We start from the raw sequence: 20,652 nt of genomic DNA on the forward strand, positions 1-20,652 counted from the left end.
GAATTGGGGAGAAATATGCACAAGTGTCATGAAAATAATGTCACGCTGTAAAAAATCTCCAAATAGAAATATGTTTATTTTATACTTTCTTTCAACTTTGGGATGAAATATTATTAGAAGCACAGGTCATGTGACCGCCCTCACCTCTCCATCTCGGTGCACCACAGGATATCCTCTTTATTGTTCATATAGACGGGATAGTGCTGGTCTTTGCCCTGTTTTATGGAGTTTGAGCGAGTTGTGATGGTTCGCACTTTGCCGAACTGAAAAACAAAGCCAGTACGAGAGTAAACCACTTGCCTGTCGGGCCACCCAAACCTAGTGTCACGTAGCTAGTCTGTTGTCATTGGCAAAGAACAACCCATTTAGAGAGGAAGAATGAAGAATGACATGGACAATAACCAATCACTGTTTGTTTTGTTTTTTGCTACATTTAGGGACGTCAATCTGAAATATCTGAAAATCAATAATCGACTCAAGCAAACCACAATATAAAGTTCTGCCTCAAAGTGCCCTAAACAAGACTCAGACCTCCATGTTAAATTACGTCTGGATACAATCAATAACAAATTATCTGAATAATTACAAACTGTCCTGAACAATTCATAATGAAATCATGATCTTTTCATGTATAATAATCATAATCACACCGTGTTCTTTCGTTGGCCAGAGGAGGACTGGCCTCCCGACTGAGCCTGGTTTTTCCCAAGGTTTTTTTCTCCATTCTGTCACCTGATGGAGTTTGGGTTCTTGCCACTGTCGCCTCTGGCTTGCTTAGTCGGGGACACTTAATATCAAACAGTATTATTGATTTGACTGCACTGACACTACTGGATCACTGTTTTCTGCAGAGCTGCTTTATAGATGAAATGAACTCATTTAATAACTGATGATCTTTACAACAGAACTGAACTAACACTGAACTGACTTCAGCTGAACAATGACACTATTTTCTCCTAGAGCTGCTGTACAGCTGAACTGAACTGTGCATCACTGACTCATTTTCCTGTCATCACTGTAAAGCTGCTTTGAAACAATCTACATTGTATAAAGCGCTACATAAATAAAGGTGACTTGACTATAATAAAATGAACACCTTAGCTGTGCGTCCATGCTCCAGACAGTCTTGCAGGTCGAGTTTATCATTTGCCATGGCAGTCAGTGGCCTGAAAGAGAGAGAGTTTGTTTTGATGCTCATTTTTCACATGTAGGTCAAACGCTACCAATAGCAGCTAATCTCACTCATATTGTAGATTGTACCGGTTCATTCCAGGTAAGTTGCCCCAGAAGTATCGAGCTCTGTGTGCGGCTGACACCTCCTTAGCGTCGATCATTACTGGATTACACTGGACGCACAGAGAGAAGCATTATATGAGGAATTTCAGTACGTGCATTCTTTACAAAATGACTGTCAATGAGTTTGACTAAACAGTATTTGCAGGCCTTCAGTATGTTTCTTCTGCTCACCAAGGCTGCATTTATGTGATCACAAATACAATAAATACACTAAAATTGTGAAATATTATTAAAATTTAAAATAACTGGCTTTTGTGTGAATATATTTTAAGATGTAATTTATTCCTGTGATCAAAGCTGAATTTTCAGCATCATTACTCCAGTCTTCAGTGTCACATGATCCTTCAGAAATCATTCTAATATGCTGATTTGCTGCTCTAGAAACATTTCTATGGAAGCTTGTTTCCACTACTGGATAAAAATAAACGGTAATTGCGACTTTTTATCTCGCAATTCTGACTTTATTTCTCGCAATTGTGAGATATAAAGTCGCAATTGCAAGTTATAAAGTCCAATTCTGAGGAAAAATAGGCTGAATTGTGACTTTATCTTGCAATTTTGACTTTATAACACGCAATTGCGACTGCAAGTTTTGAAGAATTGTGAGTTTATATCCCACAATTGTGAGTTTATATCTCGCAATTCTGAGAAAAAAGCTTCTGTGAGAAAAAAAGTCACAATTACCTTTTTTATTTTTTTCTGATTATTATCAATGTGAAACATGAAAACAGTTGTGCATTTATATAGATAGATAGATAGTGACTCCAAAATGCGTTTGGATAATTGCCTGAATGTCACTGGATTAGATTTAAAAAAAAATACTACTAACATGAAAAATTTAATTTAAAAAAGTTTGATTTAAAAACATTTTTGTTAACTGTATCCCACCTCAATACAAAGGTTTTAAATGATAAAACAATAGATCAATGTTGAAAATAAAGATAAAAATATTTCATTACTTTGTGTTAATCAGATGCGAAATTCAGACATTTTTCATTGTCCAAATCCATTTTGTGCTACTGTACATATAGACTGTTACATGCACAACCACAAAAGGGCAGCGCTGATGAACACCACACATGAATTACTTTAGGCATGAATGTGTGTGTGTGAGTGTAAACACACCTCCAGAAAGCGAGAGATGTCCCTTTTGTCACTGACTCCCATGGCAACAACATTTTCAAACAGCCAGAAGAACGGTCGGTCGTCTCCGTCTTTGGGTCGCGCTTCGTGAAGCAGCCGGTAGAACTCAAAAAACAGACGCCCGGTGCCCTCTGCACATCACACGGACAAACACTTAATACAACACAAATGCATCGATACACACCAGAGCTGCACAATTCTCGATAAACTGAGAATCACAAATTTTTGGTTTAAAATACAGATCATGATTGTCCCACGATTCTGTATAGACAACTAAACAAAACATGTAATTTACCAGAGATTCTGACAAAATGTTAATTGCTGCAGTCTATTTAAAAAAAAAAAAAGTAATTAATTTGAATTAATTTTTTATCGGTTTGAATGAATGATTCAATGACTTGCTCATAAAGACTTCACTTGTTTCATTACTGGATGAATCAGCTTTTTTGAATGAATCTTGAATGATTCAATGACAAAGACATTTTTTAACAGTCACTTGTCGCCACTTACTGGTGTAATGATGTAATTGATAGCATCAAGTTGCTTTCAAAATATTATATACTTTATTTAATTGCTGCCGTAGACATCAGTGTTTATATCCGATCTATAAACTTTTATCCCAGTACTTCTGTGATCATTCGAATTATTGTAACACAGAAATAATGGTTGGAAAGACTGTTTGTGAAGCTGTTCATACCTATACATGACAACTGCTCTCTCTGGCTCAGTGACAGCGCAAACACAGACTTGAATGTCTGCTGTGATAATACTCAAATGTTTAACAGACACAGCCGAATCATTATCATTTAGGAATAAGATTGATGGGTGTTTGAATCAAGATCACAATCTTTTAAAGATGAATCATGCAGCTCAATTACACACACACACAAATATTCTTGTTTTGATGCCGGAAATAGATCTCAAACTGGGTGTCGTACCGTAGAGGCCTTTCCTGGCAGGGTTTACGATGGACAGATCGTTGCAGGGGCTCCCACCGATCACAAGATCAAAAGGCCCCCACTCCTGAATCTACAGAGACATGTGACGACAAACAGAGAGGGACATCAGAAGTGCGTCCAGGAGAACAGACAGTGCGAGGCAGAGAGAAAGACATATGCTCACATGCTTGCGTGTGACGTTCCTCACATCGCCCACATAAATGATCCCTTCCGGGTGTCGCACCATCCCCACCGTGATGGAGTCTTCACACACCTCTGATGCCACATACCGCGCCACCTGAATACCCAGATCCTTCAGCACCAGCAGCCCTGACAGCAAAAACAGGGACATCATTATAATATTAATGTCACCGTGAACAGTTGCTGGTCCCCATTGACTGCCATAGTATGAAAAAAAATAATAAAATACTATTGAAGTCAGTTGGTACCAGCATTCTTGCTTTTCCACTGCAGTTAGTACCGCTTCAAAGTGGGTGGGATTATAGACTGATCATATAGTTGCGCCACCTCTACTGCCGTGGATCCGCTCCTCGGCTACCAATCAGTCTGCACTTCATCTACTGACCACGATACAGCCATTTCTTTTTTCAAGCTGTGCGTGATTTAAAGCAAGTCGTTTCACGAACAAATGATACTGCACTGGCTGTTACTGACTATTTAAAGGGTTCACCCAAAAATGAAAATTCTGTCATTAATTACTCACCCTCATGTCGTTTCACACCCGTAAGACCTTCGTTCATCTTCGGAACACAAATTAAGATATTTTTGATGAAATCCGATGGCTCAGTGAGCCCTCTATTGAGAGCAAAGCCACTGAACCCTTTTAAGGTCCATAAAGGTACTAAAGACATATTTAAAACAGATCATGTGAGTTCAGTGGTTCTATCTTAATATTATAAAGCAACAAGAATACTATTTGTGTGCCAAAAAAAACAAAATAACGACTTTTCAACAATATCTAGTGATGGCCTATTTCAAAACACTGCTTCGGAGCTTTACGAATCGAATCAGTGGTTCGGAGCACCAAAGTCACATGATTTCAGCAGTTTAGCCGTTTGATAGGAGATCTGAATCACTGATTCGAAACAAAAGATTCGTAAAGCTCTGAAGCAGTGTTTTGAAATCGGCCATCACTAGATATTGTTGAGAAGTTGTTATTTTGTTTTTTTGGTGCACAAAAAGTATTCTCGTCGCTTTATAATATTAAGGTAGAACCTGAACTCACATGAACTGTTTTAAATATATCTTTAGTACCTTTATGGAACTTCTTGAGAAGTTCGGTGGCTTTGCTGGCAATAGAGGCCTCACTGAGCCATCGGATTTCATCAAAAATATCTTAATTTGTGTTCCGAAGATTAACGAAGGTCTTACGGGTATAGAACGGCATGAGGGTGAGTAATTAATGACATTATTTTCATTTTTGGGTGAACTAACCCTTTAAATCTAGCAGGTTTTGGTGTCTCGTGTTTCAAATCCAATGACGCTGGTAGTGACCAATCAGTGATCTGCAGTGTTTACACGTCACATTTAGTATCGGTACGGCATGCTTGGAACCTCAACCGAGGTGGTACTATTTAAGCGAGCCGTATCATTCCATATCGAGCCGTACCATGCAGTGGAAAAGCAGCATAAGGGTATGTTTACATGACAAAGTTTTTTTCTTTGTACAGATGACAACTTTATCAAAAAGACACCTGTTCACGCGGATCCACGAAAAAGACTAAAACGCTGTATTAAGCATGCCAGGCCAGTAGTCAGCGATGTCACTTTGTAGCGAAAGACTACACGTCTGCACACATACGCATTCTTTTACAGAGCACTCGCGCCAAACGATGTCTGTAGACTAAACACGTAGCGATCGGCCGATATTCATTTTTTAGAACCGATACCAATACAACAGAGAGAGAATTAAATTCAGCGCTTTTATTTCCAACATTCATGGCTGTATTATTTAATCCATGCAAAGTTACATCTTTATTTGGACAGGACTTGACAGATTATCTTACGTGACTTCATGAGCTTGTCTCTATTTCTTAAACTAGCTAGATTTCAGGCATTTATGTAACACATCTAATTTGTGCATTAATGGCTGTTATGTTAAATAAAGTTTACTAATTACAGCAGAGCAGGTAAGTATACTTAACCTGTGCACGCCATTGTCTCGTCTCCCCTCAGATGCACTGTAATGGCGATCCTGTGCGCAATTCTCAAAACACCCACAAGATGGCGGCGTTTATTGGTAAATCCAATATAACAAAACCGATAACCGATTATGGTAAAATGCTTAAATATCGGGGGAAATATCGCTAAACCGATATATTGGTCGATCTCTACACGTAATACGCATGTGCATGCCGTCACAGTTTTCACTGTGTTTTTGTTGTTTACACGCCGATAATAACAATATTATTTTCAAAAACATTTCAAAAGTTTGTTTTCAGGCCCCCAAAACGCTATTGTCACATAAATGCAAATGCATAAAAAGTTTTCCGTTTTTAGTTGAAAACGGTGTTGTATACACAGCCCCTAAAAACACGTCTCCCGTGCAGTAACGGTTGAGGTCATCAGGTGTGATCTCACCTGTAGCGATGCCATCAAATAAAGAAAGCACTCTGATTGGCTGCCTCTTCTCAGCCGCTACTGGAGAATACAACCTTGGTGGTTCCTGAGAGGGAAGAGATGAACAGATGTTGATTTTTTAACTTCCATTTGTGTTCACTTAAGTTATTTAGAAGACTCAATATTCAGTATTATTATCAATTTGAATGAATGATGAGAACAAAACTTTAACTAAATTGAGCTGAATAATGACACCATTGTCTTCTGTAGAGCTGCTTTAAAGCTGAATTGATTTCATGTTATAATTGATGAATTTTTGCAACATCGACACTGAACTGACTTGAGCTGAATAATAACACTATAGTACTGATGCCCTAATGGGACCTTTGCAAAAATAAAAAATATACAGGCTTTCGCATACACATGAGAAACTTTTGGGTCCTCACAAGAAACTATTGTGTGTGCACAGGATTTTTTGTGTGCTTATGCGTCACAATTATGTAATTGTATAGTATGCATACTATAACATATTTCCTTTGTGTGTCACTGCCATTTTACTACGGAGAAAACGAGAGTATGGATGCGCATGAATTAGTAAAAGATCTATTTGCTCAAAATTTGCCTTTGTGTTAGGGCAGTATACCTCTAATTTCACGGCTTTATGTCCGCTTTAACGCATCCTCTGTGGCGGTGAGAAACCGTACCATAGAATGGGCTGACTGCACAATTGTCCTATTTGCCAGGTTCAAGGGTCCATAAAAAAAACAGTAAAAAGTGCTAAAAATTTGCCTTTTGTTAGGGCAGTAAGTTATAGTATACATAAACTGAAAATTGTAATGTGTGAGCACGAAAAAAATTCCTGTGCGCACATGAAAAGTTTCTCGTGTGCACACGAAAGTCTATATATTTTATTTTTGCGAAGGTCCCTTTAGGGTCCGTATACGGTCTTTTTAGAGCTGCTTTACAACAGAATTTGAATTTGTCTCATATCTGATATCATACTGTTACGCTGCTTTGAAACAATCTGTATTGTATAAAGCACTATAAAAATAAAGATCACTTGACTTATTTTATGAAATGTCAAAGTTGCCAAACTGCTCAAAACTAGATCAACTCACAAAGTCCTGGTCGTGGTTGTTGGCGAAGAACAGCTGCAGTCGTGAGGTCCAGTCGTCTCTGCGCCTCAGAAGGCCGAAGACGTTCCTGCTGCAGCACATGTAGCAGTTCCAGGGGTCTTCACGGATAGCGGCCTGTGCCGAACCGGCCCCGACTAACAGATCTACACACTCCACACAGAAACACCTACACAAACGCACACAAGTCAATTTGCACAGATCTCTCTCAGGCTGTCTACATTAATCCAGATACATTTGAAAACACATTTTTCTCCATGTTTTGACTTTTCTTACACACTGAGATGGCATTTTTGTCCAGCGAAAATTGAGCTTTTGAAGACGCTCTCCCAAATCGATATATGTGAAAACTGTTTTCGCACTGTAATGTGGACTGTGAAAACGGAGGTATTCAAAAATTATGATGCATGTTTAGTCATGTGACACATATTGTGCCCATATACAGTCAAACTAAAAATTATTCAGACATTTTTGATATTTTTGGTATATTTTTACTAGTGGGTGCAGGACACTAGTCCATTTATGTAAGTGAGGATAGCAAAATAAACTGTGACATATTATACCCAAAAATATTGATAAAAATTTGGAACCAAAAATTATTCAGACACTTTGACCTGACAATTGCTTAAGTGTTATCTGACATAATTAAGATTAATATTTTCTGACACAGTTGAACTCTGAGATCTTGTCATTTTTTAAACTATAGTGAATAAACTGTATTAATGAATGAAATGTTCAAGGTGTCTGAATAAATTTTGGTTTGACTGTATATCTACGGTTTTACTGGCATTGCTATTCAAACTTAAATATTTTTTCTTTTTTATATTGCAGTATTTATTATACATTACTTATCTGCACACATCATTATTTTTTTTTTTTTTAATTAATGTGCCCTCATAATCTTTAATCAAAAAACTTCCCCTCCCTATTGCAGCGACATCTCATCTCTCCGCTGATGCCGTATTTACTGGTGCGAGGGCGGGACAACCTGTCAATCACATGAGATTGACCAATAGCAAACCACAACCATTCAACAATCCAATCAATTTCTGATGGGGCAAAATCAAGTCCCACCTTACATTTTTTCTTGTTCGAGAAGCCATTTCACTCGGAAACTACATCACAATAGGGAAAAAACCTACATACACACCTGCAGCAGTTGTTGTTCCCGCACATGAGCACTTCTCTTCCTCCACAGCAGATGGTGCAGTACGACTGATAACCGTCATCGTCGTACTGATACGCGCACTCCAGGAAACAGTTCTGCAGGGGAACAGAACACCACCTCAGCACCAATCAGAATTCAGAACGGGCATGATTGACAGGTGGAAATGTGTGCATGTGTATACCTTGCAGCTCTGGCACATGGCTCCAATAAACAGAGGATGTTCAAGTGATACGTTCTGACTTCCACAGGAAATACAGATATCTGCACACAAAACGACTCCGTGATGATGTTTGGAATAGCAGGATACTGTACCTTATTATTTATGCTGTTTGCATATTATTCACAGTATGCACATTTTGTCCTATGACACTCTGACCTACTATATTTGCCAAAATATATACTTCTAGCACACAAACTGGCACTCACACATTGTGAAGATTCGTTGCATAGAGAATTATTTTGATGTAGAAGCAAAGTATTGATGATGCTAAACAGTCTCACTAAACTGGATGTTATGTTTCAGGTGAGTTTCTTTTAGAAAGAGCAAACACCTAGGGGTCAAAGGTCACATTCCACAGCAAACTCACCTTCTAGATTGCGACACTTCTGTCTGACTTCATACACGAGTCTCTCTGAGGAAAACAAAACACGCATTAACAATCGCTGCGGTTCATGTGAAATGTGAAGATAGTTTGTTTTGGCACATGTGTGTGTGTTTGTGATACCTCGGGTTCCTTCATCTATAATCTCTTTAATTTTGGGTTTCTCAACACTGTTCTTCCTGGGTTTCTTGGCAGGGGGCGGAGCTGTGTACGCAGCAGCCTCAGGCTCCACCCACATCTCTGGATACACCTCAGTATAAGGATTCCGCTCCGCTAGAGAACACACACACACACACAAATACGCTCACAAATGCAGTGTCTCTAATATCTCAACTGTTTCTCTAAGATAGCAATGAGATTTACTGTAAATCGAAAGTCTTTGGCTTCTCAGATGTTTGTATCTAGAATAAGAGACCAGTAATTTGAAATCTGTCTCCTCCACAGTTTCAGAAGAGATCTCATCAATGTCTCAAACTGTGCTCAGATTCTTTCAATGAATCAATCATTTATCATCAGATTCTTACAAGGCCAAATTATCAGGTCTATGCTGTCCAAAAAATAATTTGAGCAATACAGTAAATAAAAAAATTATAAATGAAATTAATCAAAATAAAATAACTAAAATTGAATTTTTTTTTTAATTAAAATAAAAATATATAATAAATATAACAAAACATAATAAATAATAAAATGATAAAATAATTGAATAAAAATAAAAATAAATATCATTAATTAAAATAAAACATAATAAATATAACAAAAACACAATAATAACTTAATCAAAATAAAATAAATATTAATATCATTAAAATAAAACATAAATATAATAAAATATAATAAATAATAAAAACAAAAAATAAATTAATAAAAATAAAATAATAATAAAATGATTAAATAATTAAATAAAAATAAAAATAAATATCATTAATTAAAATAAAACATAATAAATATAACAAAAACACAATAATAACTTAATCAAAATAAAATAAATATTAATATAATTAAAATACAACATAAATATAATAAATAATAAAAAACAGTAATAAATTAATAAAAATAAAATAATCTGAGCAATACAATAAATAAAAAATATAAATTAAATTAATCAAAATAAAATGTATTTTTTTACATTTGTAATTAAAATAAAAATATTTAATAAACATAAAATATAATAAATAATAAAATAATATATTTAATCAAAATAAAATAAATATCATTAATTAAAATAAAACATACAATAAATGTAATAAATAATAAAAACAATAATATTATTTATTAACAATAATAAATTAAAACAATAAAAAATAATAAAATACAAAAGTATTTTCTTCATATTGATATGTATAACTTGTATAATAATATTTGTAATAGTAGTAATTAATTATAACGATAAATAATAAATAACAGTAAACTATAAATAAATGAAATTAGACAGCACCTGGTGGCGGCTCCAGGCCTTTGGCACCGGAGGGGAGGAACCCAGCGCTGGCCCATTCAATCATCTGTCGCGTCTGCAGTTCTACACCCTTCACCGAGTCTGAGTCATCGGTGGACACACATACAGGGAACGGTTTACCTGCACGCGTACTCGCCGTCTGTACAGAGATCCACAGAAACAACATGAGAAAATACACACATGCAGATCTATATATGTATTTAAATCCATAAATACTTTACACACACTATATACTTGATTAAGATATAGTTTAGTCAGAGACATCAGTTAGTAAATCACTGCATCAACAACACATGATGGAGAAATATCATGTTAGTTTGTGCATGACTTGCCTGTAAAACTTCATAGATGGCTTTTCTGTACATGGGTTGTTTGTTGTAGGTGGGCTGATGAAAAGATGTGCAAAATGTACTCAAGGGCAACAGCTTTTCCACACACACCTGAAAGAGGGAGGGATGTTCACTATAATGTCTGTTATAAGCACTCATGAAGGATCCTGATTGGTCGACTGACTCACCACTGAGAATTTGCCATCTCCAAACCACATGACCCAGCGGGTTCCTTCAGCGGCCCGACTGCGACCCGTCATCCACCACGACACGATCCGGCCGGGCCACCAGGAGAATCCCCGTAACTTTCCCCAGATGAGCTCTCCGATCCCGAACCCACGGCCATCCTGAGAAAACATACACAAAACAAGTATCAGCTTCAGTTGAACCTCACATGCTGCAGGTCAAATATAACTCAGTCTTAGAGGCTTTAAGGCCACAAATAGCAAACAAAATCCTGAAACTGAATTGAATTCACAAACTAACGTAGAATCAACATAAATAAAGCACATTTTAGGTAATATTTGTTTAATGGCAACTTTTCATAAGTAATGTTCCCACTGTTTTTGACCCATTCAATATAAGTATATATATTAATAATAATAAATATGATTTTGTGTGATTATTATCAATATTATTATTAAATAAAAATATTAAAGAGAATAAAAAATAATCTGTACTAATACTATTGTCCTTTTTGTTAATGTATATTAATCATAATAAATATATTTAAGAATTAAATCCTCAAACAAATGTAGAATCAATCAACATAAATGAAGTATATTTTAAATAATATTTGTTTAATGGCAACTTTTTTCATAAACCACATGCCCACTGTTTTTGACACATTCAATAAAATATTATATAAAATAAAAAATATATATTTTATAATATATAATAAATATATAAATAATAAATGTATATTTTAAATATTGTTTTATTAATATATGTATATATATAATATTTTTTATTATGATTACTATTAAATAAAAATATTATTAAGAAATAATTTGTAATAATACTAAATATTAAGGAAAATAAGAAATAATCAGTAATAATAATATTGTACTGTTTGTTCATTTATATTAATCAAATATATTTAAGCATTAAATTCTCAAATTAATGAAGATGAAGTAAATGAAGCATAAATGAAGTATATTGTAAATGATATTAGTTTAATAGCAACATTTTATCCTGATAAATGCATGTATTATTTATGAAGTATGAAGCCAAAGAAAGTGTGGAAAAAAACAAAGGCGTTTTTTAACATTACAGAAATTAACTTATTAATTTGTCCAGCCTTAGTTTGCAGACATTCAATGTTTAAATCAACCTATTTTCAATTTCATGTTAGATAATAGTATAACTTGCATATCTAATAAAACTGAACTAAAAACATTTGTTTTGTTTTGTTTTAAAGTCATGGAGCACCAAAGACTACCCTATTCAAAGTGCTGTAAACAACCAATGAAGAACCATTATTATTATGAGTGATGGATCAGGACAGATATTCACCTCATATTCCTGATCCATCTCTGAGGACCTTGTCATCACTTTGTTACCGCAGGCGACAGGAGGCGCCTCAGGCGTCGTGGCAACCGTTGGGGAGGCGGGGTCAGTGTGCTGCTGCTGAGGTGTAGGTGTGGATGGGAGGTTGATGGCTGGCTCCTCCTCCTCCTTCTGAGAACTCACTGCTGATTGGTCGTCCATTGTGTCACTCATGGTGGGCACCAGATGGGCCTTCTCCTCCTTAAAGACATGGAAACAACAAACACATGCGGTCAAAACAAGGTGAAATACAGACACAAACGCACAGGGATTTTTACTCACATTGCTTGCAAATCAAAAGCAGACACGTTTTTTTGTAAACTTCTTTTGCCAGCAAGACAACAGACTAGATTGTGTGTATGTGTTTAGGTAAATATTGATTTGAAATCACTGTGGAAATGTAGCCTACAGGTTTTTACTGTCATGTGAGGACAAACTCTCAGCTAACAGGAGACAGGATGTCTCTTTGTGTGTATTAGACTTATGAAATCTCCAGAATTACTGGCGTTTTTGAAATAAATGCGTGTTTACATGGACAGTAGAAATCCAACAGTTCAGACTGTTCACAGAACTGCTTTATTCATACTTCTGTTTACACGCATGATGATTCTGAGTGGATATGCATCTTTATCATCTTTGTTTCTATAGTTTTTTTTAATCGCAAAAGCATGCCGAGTTACACTACCATTCAAAAGTTTGGGGTCAATAAAACTGAATGTTTTACAATACACTAAAAACAGTAATATTGTGAAAAGAACTGTTTTCTATTTGAATATATGTTAAAATGTAATTTATTCCTGTGATTCAAAGCTGAATTTTCAGCATCAGTGTCACATGATCCTTCAGAAATCATTCTAATATGCTGATTTGCTGCTCAAGAAACATTTCTTATCATTATCAACAGTTTGGGGGTAACACATTACAAGTAACGCAAGTTATGTAATCAGATTACTTTTTTCAAGCAACTAGTAAAGTAACGCATTACTTTTAAATTTACAACAAAATATTTGAGTTACTTTTTCAAAAAAGTAACAAATTACTTTGTTTTCCAATTTATTGGCTGACAGCTCTCTTGTCGCCATGTTGAGAGAAATCGGCAGAGGCGTTGTGTGAACATGATGGTTATTCAAGACTAGTTCTAGACTAAATGTGAGCATACATTTACTCATTTACTTCTCCTGCGTCCTATTCTTCTGTATTCCAGAATGTCAGCACAGCTGAAAGACTTGTTTGTTTGAGCTGCGCCCTTTACTGTACAGGCGTGAATTTGCATTTCCTTCAGCCTGAGGCTTCTTCATTTCACTTTTGGGGCCCTATTTTACAGCGATCTAAGCGCATGGTCTAAAGAGCACAGAGCAAGTGCACTTAGGGCATGTCCAAATCCACTTTTGCTAGTTTAACGACGGGAAAAATGGTCGACACGCCCGCCGCATGGTCTAGAAGGGTTGTCCCTATTCTCTTAATGTTATTACTAACGCGCCCTTTAAATAACAAAAAAAAAAAATTGCGTCATTGACTTTAGACCATGTTTCAGTTGGTCAATGGTGCAGTCATTTTCAGTTGCCTCAAAATAGCAATGCGCCAACAATGCACCTGAACACACCTCGTTTTCAGACCAGCACCCCCATGGGCACACAAATGGGCGCAAATGCATTTGCTATTTAAACGACGTGGCGTAGGACGTGAAAATGATAACTGCGTCGGGCTAAAACTAGCAAAAAAACACTTGCGTCGCGCCGCATTGTATATACGTCGCAGGTGTATGATAGGGCCCATAGTCTGAAAAGGCCTTTATATTTGCCAAAATTAGAACTTTTTTGATGTGATAAAACAAACAAACAGCCCAGCCCAGATGAGAAAAAAGTAACGCAAATGTAATGTATTAATTTCCTTAAAATGTAACTAAGTAACTCAATTAGTTACTTTTTTAGGGAGTAATTCAATATTGTGATGCATTACTTTTAAAAGTAACTTTCCCCAACACTGAATATCAATGTTGAAACAGTTGTGCTCCTTAATATTTTTGAGGAAACTGTGATGCATTTGTTTCAGGATTCTTTAAAGAACAGAAAGTTTAAAAGAGCAGCATTTATTTGAAACAGAAATCTTCTGTAACATTATAAATGTCTTTGCTGTCACTTCAATGTCAATTTAATGCATCCTTACTGAATTTTACTAACCCCAAACCTTTCAATGGCAGTGTATGTCTAGTCAAGAATCATTTTGTGCAGATTTGAAGAAATACTGTGGGTTTGGAAGGAGGCAGACAGATTCTGATCTATCTGATGATGTCAACAAGATTCCCATGACTTCGAAAACAACATTACAGATCCAGCACCACTGATGCAGGAAAGGAAAACTACAAACGAGATCTCTTTAATATCTCAACTGTTTCCACTAGCCATTTTTCATTGTTAAATGTTAAAATACTTTCTCATACCCCCGCTAAACGACTAAAAATAAACCATTTATATGTAAATGTCCCTAAAAAGTTTATTCAAAACATTGCTCTGTCCATTTGAGCATCCCGACATACCAAAAAAAACTCCACTTACACATGATGCTGCAGAACTTTACGCAGTTTCGTTCTCGATGCTTAGGCTTCTTTTGTAACTATACTGTATGTGAGAGTGAAACTTTGATTTCTTTGAGCAGCTGTTGGTTCCTCTTGTATAACCTTTTGCAGGAAGGTCATAAGTGCCTCATTTGACCTTTAACCCCACTAAATGGCCAACCACAGAGTAGCTAATCACACAAAAACACAGAGACACTAAAATACAGAAAGACAGGTCTGTTTGACGGGTCAATGGAGACACATAAACTCCAAAAAAGTGCAGTCCTTCACACACTATTTTTTCCATGTGAGGGATGGAGCAAGACATCTCAGGTGCTCAGCCCTAAAAAAAGGTTTAAACATGATGCATATAGTTTGGTGATCTGATCACAAAGCACAATCAAAAGAATAAATAATCACAAATGCAAATGTGTGTCGTTATATTCATCTGTACTCTTGAGAGATGTGTGTGTGTGTTCTGGAAGTACTGCTGATTATATATGATTATAATTAGCTTTACAAATTCAAGTTCAAGAACATGAACACACACACTAGCTCAAATCCTAATGAACGGCCTTGCAGCTTTTGGAAAGAAATTAAAACTTTTATTCAGCAAGAATGCATTAAATTGATCACAAGTGACAATAAGGATATTTATAATGTTGCAAAAGATTTTAAAAATGCATTATGGTTTTCTCAAAAATATTAAGCAGCAACTTCAATATTGATAATAAGAAGAAATATTTCTTGAGTAGCAAATTAGCGTATTAGAATGATTTCTGAAAGATCATGTGACACTGAAGACTGGAGTAATGATGCTGAAAATTCAGCTTTGAATCACAGGAATAAATGTAATTTTAATATATATTCAAATAGAAAACAATTATTTTAAATTGTAATAATATTTCACAATTTTTACTGAATTTTTGATCAAATAAATGCAGCGTTGGTGACATCTTTCAAAAACATTTTAAAAAATAGTAGTGTAGTGTATTTAAAATAATTAGCAATAATATCTAAAAGCAATGCTATATTTACTTCTCTATCACCATCAAAACATTAGCTAGAAGTTTTTGTACAATAAACAAAATGGGTGATATCTTTATCAAAAAGATGATTTGCTCTTAACGATTGCTACAGCCGTCATAATGAGCATTATGATTTATCTCATTCATTTTTATGCGCTTGTTCTGTCTCCTCCTCATAATGTCTGTTACAAGAGAGTTTGACGTTAGCATTCTGGAAACATAACATAATCATGATACATAAACACACAAATATTGGGTAAAATAATTTGTTTTTTTCAATCAGAAATTTTCACAGAGCAATGCATTCTGGGATCGCATCATTCGTGATGAATACATGCGATGATGCCTTAGAATTTGGACAAAATTTCAGAAGGCAGCATAAAGTTGCCGCCTACCTTTTGGAACCGCCTTCATTCGAACCGAATGCACCTATGATGCCTTAAAATACTGCAGCTCACTAGGTTTTGGAAGAGAGCTACTATCTGAGGCAGATTGTCTATCCTCTTCCAGTCGTGTCTCCATGACGTTATAGTGGTTGTGTTGGTGGTTACCCAGCAGCCCCTGGCAAACGGCCCAGTGCACCCTGGGAAATGCGGTCTAAACAGATTACCTAATTTCCTGCTGCAGCTTCCCAAAAAACTTCACTGGCACTCTATAAATGGCAAGTCTTTCTGTGTGCCTACAAGTAGAAATCTTTTGCAAACTTCTCATGAAAAGTGTGTGAACATCTCCCACTATGACCTGAACATGCCCTCTGACCCCTCGGACTTTGTGATGACCCTTGGCTTTACGACAAGTTTCAAGAGCTGAGAGCTTTATGATCGTGACCCCGGCGTGGAGGACCTCTGACCCCAACCTCACTGTGACCCTAAAGTCTCTCAGGCTCATTTCTATACAAATGTCACTCCTATTGGTAAAGCATTCAGACACTTTATCAAACAAGGTTTGGGGTTGGTAATATTTTTTAATGTTTTAAAAAGAAGTCTCTTCTGCTCACCAAGACTGCATTTATTTGATCAAAAATACAGTAAAAACAGTAAAATTCTGAAATATTTTTACAATTGAAAATAACTGTTTTCTATGTGAATATATTTTAAGATGTAATTTATTCCTGTGATCAAAGCTGAATTTTCAGCATCATTACTCCAGTCTTCAGTGTCACATGATCCTTCAGAAATCATTCTAATATGATGATTTGCTGCTCAAGAAACATTTCTGATTATTCTCAATGTTGAAAACAGTTGTGCTGCTTCACATTTTTGTGGAAACCATGATCCTTTGATGAATAGAAGGTTCAGCAGAACAGCATTTATTTGAGATAGTAATCTTTTGTAACATTAAAATACATCCTTGCTGAATAAAAGCACTATTTTTTTTCTTCAAAATCTTACTGACCCCAAACTTTTGAACGGTAGTGTTCATACAAATACATGTCATATGTCTCTAGAACGATCAATGCAATACAATGAAGAAAAAACAGAGCAATTCCAAAAGGGTCCTAATAAATCACAATGTACCAATATATGATTGTATTGGCACAGGCCTAAAATACACCGAACAAGTATTACACAGTGTCCTAACCAGATGCAATGTAATACGTTTCCAGCGACAACTAATTCAAAGCCAATCAGAAAAAAATGTGATGTTTAATATACAGCTAATATACAGATTTTGGACCAATACGATCTCATGGTACCCAGTGCAACATGACAGAAATACACACCCAGTAACTGACAAAACATCAGTGGTGTATAATTTGTTGCTTTATTTCAGGGATTCCCCAAGATTTTAAAGGGGTCTTTGTTTATGATTTCACTTTTTTAACATAATGTTGCTGTTTGAGCATAAGCAACATCTGCAAAGTTACGACGCTCAAAGTTCAGTGCAAAGGGAGATTTCTTTTACAGAAATCACTTTTTAAGGACTACAACACATGGCTGGTAGGGACTACAACGAGCTTCTTCCCGGGTTGGTGACATCACAAATCCCAAAATTTACACAAACACCGTTACTGACAATTGCCATTTCAGCTGTGTGAGATTCTCCAGCTTTGTTGTTGTTGAGCAACCAAAGCATGAGCTGTTAAAGCTCCGCCCTCTTCTGGAAAGGGGGCCGGGAGCAGCAGCTCATTTGCATTTAAAGGGACACACACAAAAACGGTGTGTTTTTGCTCACACCCAAATAAGGGCAAATTTGACAAGCTATAATAAATGATCTGTGGGGTATTTTGAGCTGAAACTTCACGGACACATTCTGGGGACACCAGAGACTAATATTACATCATGTAAAAGGGGCATTAAAAGAATTTTTCAATAATTTAACAACACTCCCGCATTTATAATGGTAACATAACATGCAGGGGAAAAAAATTTATACTACATTTTCATTTTGATTGTTTTTACTTTAAAAATATATTTTTTTATTTTACATTTTTATGACTCCTGAAACTCACAAACCCCCTGCATTTCCCTCACGAACCACAGTTTGAGAAACCTTGCTTTATCACATAATGGTGTAAGAATTTAGTCAAATTCCTCACACACAAACACTGAAAATGGAAACCTTTTCAGTTCAAAGTGACCATCAATGCCATTCAAAAATGAATAAAATGCATCAGTTTGAGACTCAAACATACGGAAGAAAAAGAAGAAAAGCATCCAGCGTAGACAGATCTATATTGCACTCTAATGGCCAATCTTTCACTCTATGTTGACAAAAGCATAATACTAGTACCATTTCTTAAGTATGCAGTGTGCATACTGTGCACACACAGTATGCAATTTTTTGCATGGAATACCCAAATGACCTACTACATTTGCCAAAGTATGCATACTACACTATATCCCACAATGCAATGCATTTGACTTGGCTTTTATACTGTGATGACTGAATTGAAACAACTGTGATCTTCGACTTATTTGATCGCACTGTCAAAATGCAAGACTTTTTAAAACAAAATGACATTAAAAATGCAAAATAACTATGTATTTCCATGCACAAAAACATACAATTATTTAGCATAATCAGCTGCATAATGTTGCACTTCCTATTTTTAAAAAAATAATTTGCAGTACATAGTATATACTGCACAGTATGCACTGCAGGAAGCAGTAAGCAGGCATGGCTTTATAAAGCTACAGAGCTAGGGCTCTTGTGTTTGCTTTAAAGTGACACACACACACACACATACACACTAATGCAATCAACCAAGTCAGCATTTTCTACCTTCATCCACTGCTAAACACACATACACACACACACACACATCAGTAAATGTGTCTTTTCCACACAGTGCACACGTACCCACACACGCTGCTGTGTCTGATCGCCAGTCCCTCTCAGGTAGCTGTGTGTGTGTGTACATGTGTGTATGCAGGCAAAAAGACACATTTAAAGCAGAAAGTGGGGGGAGACACACGCACAATGTCTTTGTTTAGGAATCGTGGGTCACGTGACTAAATGCTGATTGGTCACAGAGGGTTTGCAAATACCGGCCAGGAGGGCGTCCGCCACAAAACCTGAACGAGAGCGGAGCGCAGACCAGAGAAAAGAGAGAAAAGAGAGAGTATGTTTGCGCAGGATTAGATTTGTTATTGTGTGATTCCTTTGCTGCAAGGAATTTTACTAAACGTTTTGACTGTCATTGGAACTGAGAAAGACAGGAAGGTTCAATTAAGCCACAATTTATGACCCTTGAATGAATGAAAGAGACACACACACACACACACACACACACAGAAAGGAAACTCTTTAAGAAAACAAATGAAAAACACTATTGCAAATAATTACATTATTCTTTATAGTGTCTACATAAACTAAACCGCTTCACACACCATGTGTGATTCTCTCAAACACACACACACATGTTTGTAATCAAGTCTTGGTGAAGCGACGTAGAAGCGCTGCGCCAGAGTTTGATGAGATCCAGAGGCTGCAGTGGGCGGAGTCTCCCCAATCCGAGAGAAACAGTCCTCGCTGGGTGAGCCGAGGACACGGCAGCCCCTGAAAACCCCCGCGGCCCCGGATAAACACACACTTTAATACCGCATGACATAAACCGACCTTTGTTATCTAGTTGCTAGGGTTGTTTTGAGCATTATAACTAAAATTACCCATTACCAGGTACGCATAACATGGTTAAAACAAAGCTAAGAGCACTATTCTCTAATTGGTTGCTGAAAGAATGATCAAATTAGCTGAAATATTTCACACTTAAGTGTTTATTTATGATTCAGAGTAAATCCGAGGAGCTTTCTGTGGAGTGAAATCCAAACACAAGTACTTAGACAGCAGAATTATTGTCATAAAGATGGTTGTACTATACTATAAGAATAGTTTCAGTCTTACGGCATACTAAAGGGCCACCCAGAGTTTTGGTTTGTTAGTGAAATAACTGATAAATCTGTTTGAATAAATATGTAAATATTAGTATTCGTATTCGTCCCATGAATTTTCGTTACATGGCTTACGGTTCTGTACGCATGTGTACACAATGAATAGAGTGTTGTAACCTATCCACCATTAACCACCAATAATCGCAATAAGCTCTGTGGTTTTTACTTTTGATAAGAAACAAAGCATCACCTTTCAAATTCTGTCCGTTTTATCACGAAATTCAAACAAAAAATGCCGTTTGATGCTCTACCAGTGCTCAACGGCGGAAAGATGTCAATAAAACAGCTTGTAATGTCACATAGTATTACATTTACCTCAGGCTAGTCATTCAGTGTCCACAGCTTATTAGTTCGCTAGAGAAATAAACTCTTTCGCTAAATATATGCACTATATTAGCCTATATATTCGTTATTTTACTGAACCTGGTAGTGACGTCTTGATTATTTAATGTACGTTTAAATCTCTCATGAAAATGACAGCCA

At 36.2% G+C, this 20,652-nt stretch overlaps 1 protein-coding gene across 9 annotated transcripts in view; it reads right to left on the bottom strand.

Annotated features, from left to right (window-relative positions):
- dnmt3aa (DNA (cytosine-5-)-methyltransferase 3 alpha a) overlaps positions 1–20,652 on the bottom strand; it is a 64,060-nt gene that overhangs the window by 12,217 nt on the left and 31,191 nt on the right. For 4 of the 9 annotated variants that reach the window (XM_051873948.1, XM_051873947.1, XM_051873945.1 and 1 more), the window contains 16 exons: positions 12,161–12,394; positions 10,834–10,992; positions 10,649–10,756; positions 10,299–10,455; positions 8,984–9,133; positions 8,846–8,890; positions 8,440–8,519; positions 8,241–8,353; positions 7,076–7,259; positions 5,979–6,063; positions 3,562–3,707; positions 3,378–3,468; positions 2,422–2,570; positions 1,243–1,346; positions 1,097–1,166; positions 145–263 (listed from right to left, as the gene is read on the bottom strand). In XM_051873948.1, the coding sequence (XP_051729908.1) occupies positions 145–263; positions 1,097–1,166; positions 1,243–1,346; positions 2,422–2,570; positions 3,378–3,468; positions 3,562–3,707; positions 5,979–6,063; positions 7,076–7,259; positions 8,241–8,353; positions 8,440–8,519; positions 8,846–8,890; positions 8,984–9,133; positions 10,299–10,455; positions 10,649–10,756; positions 10,834–10,992; positions 12,161–12,394 (1,994 nt within the window). Of the gene's footprint in view, positions 1–144; positions 264–650; positions 788–1,096; positions 1,167–1,242; positions 1,347–2,421; positions 2,571–3,377; positions 3,469–3,561; positions 3,708–5,978; positions 6,064–7,075; positions 7,260–8,240; positions 8,354–8,439; positions 8,520–8,845; positions 8,891–8,983; positions 9,134–10,298; positions 10,456–10,648; positions 10,757–10,833; positions 10,993–12,160; positions 12,395–20,652 lie in introns of all 9 variants that reach the window. The other 5 variants (XR_007926724.1, XR_007926723.1, XM_051873949.1 and 2 more) reach the window with 3 other exon arrangements.

Source organism: Ctenopharyngodon idella, chromosome 20, assembly GCF_019924925.1.
Source record: "Ctenopharyngodon idella isolate HZGC_01 chromosome 20, HZGC01, whole genome shotgun sequence".
NCBI lineage: Eukaryota > Metazoa > Chordata > Actinopteri > Cypriniformes > Xenocyprididae > Ctenopharyngodon > Ctenopharyngodon idella.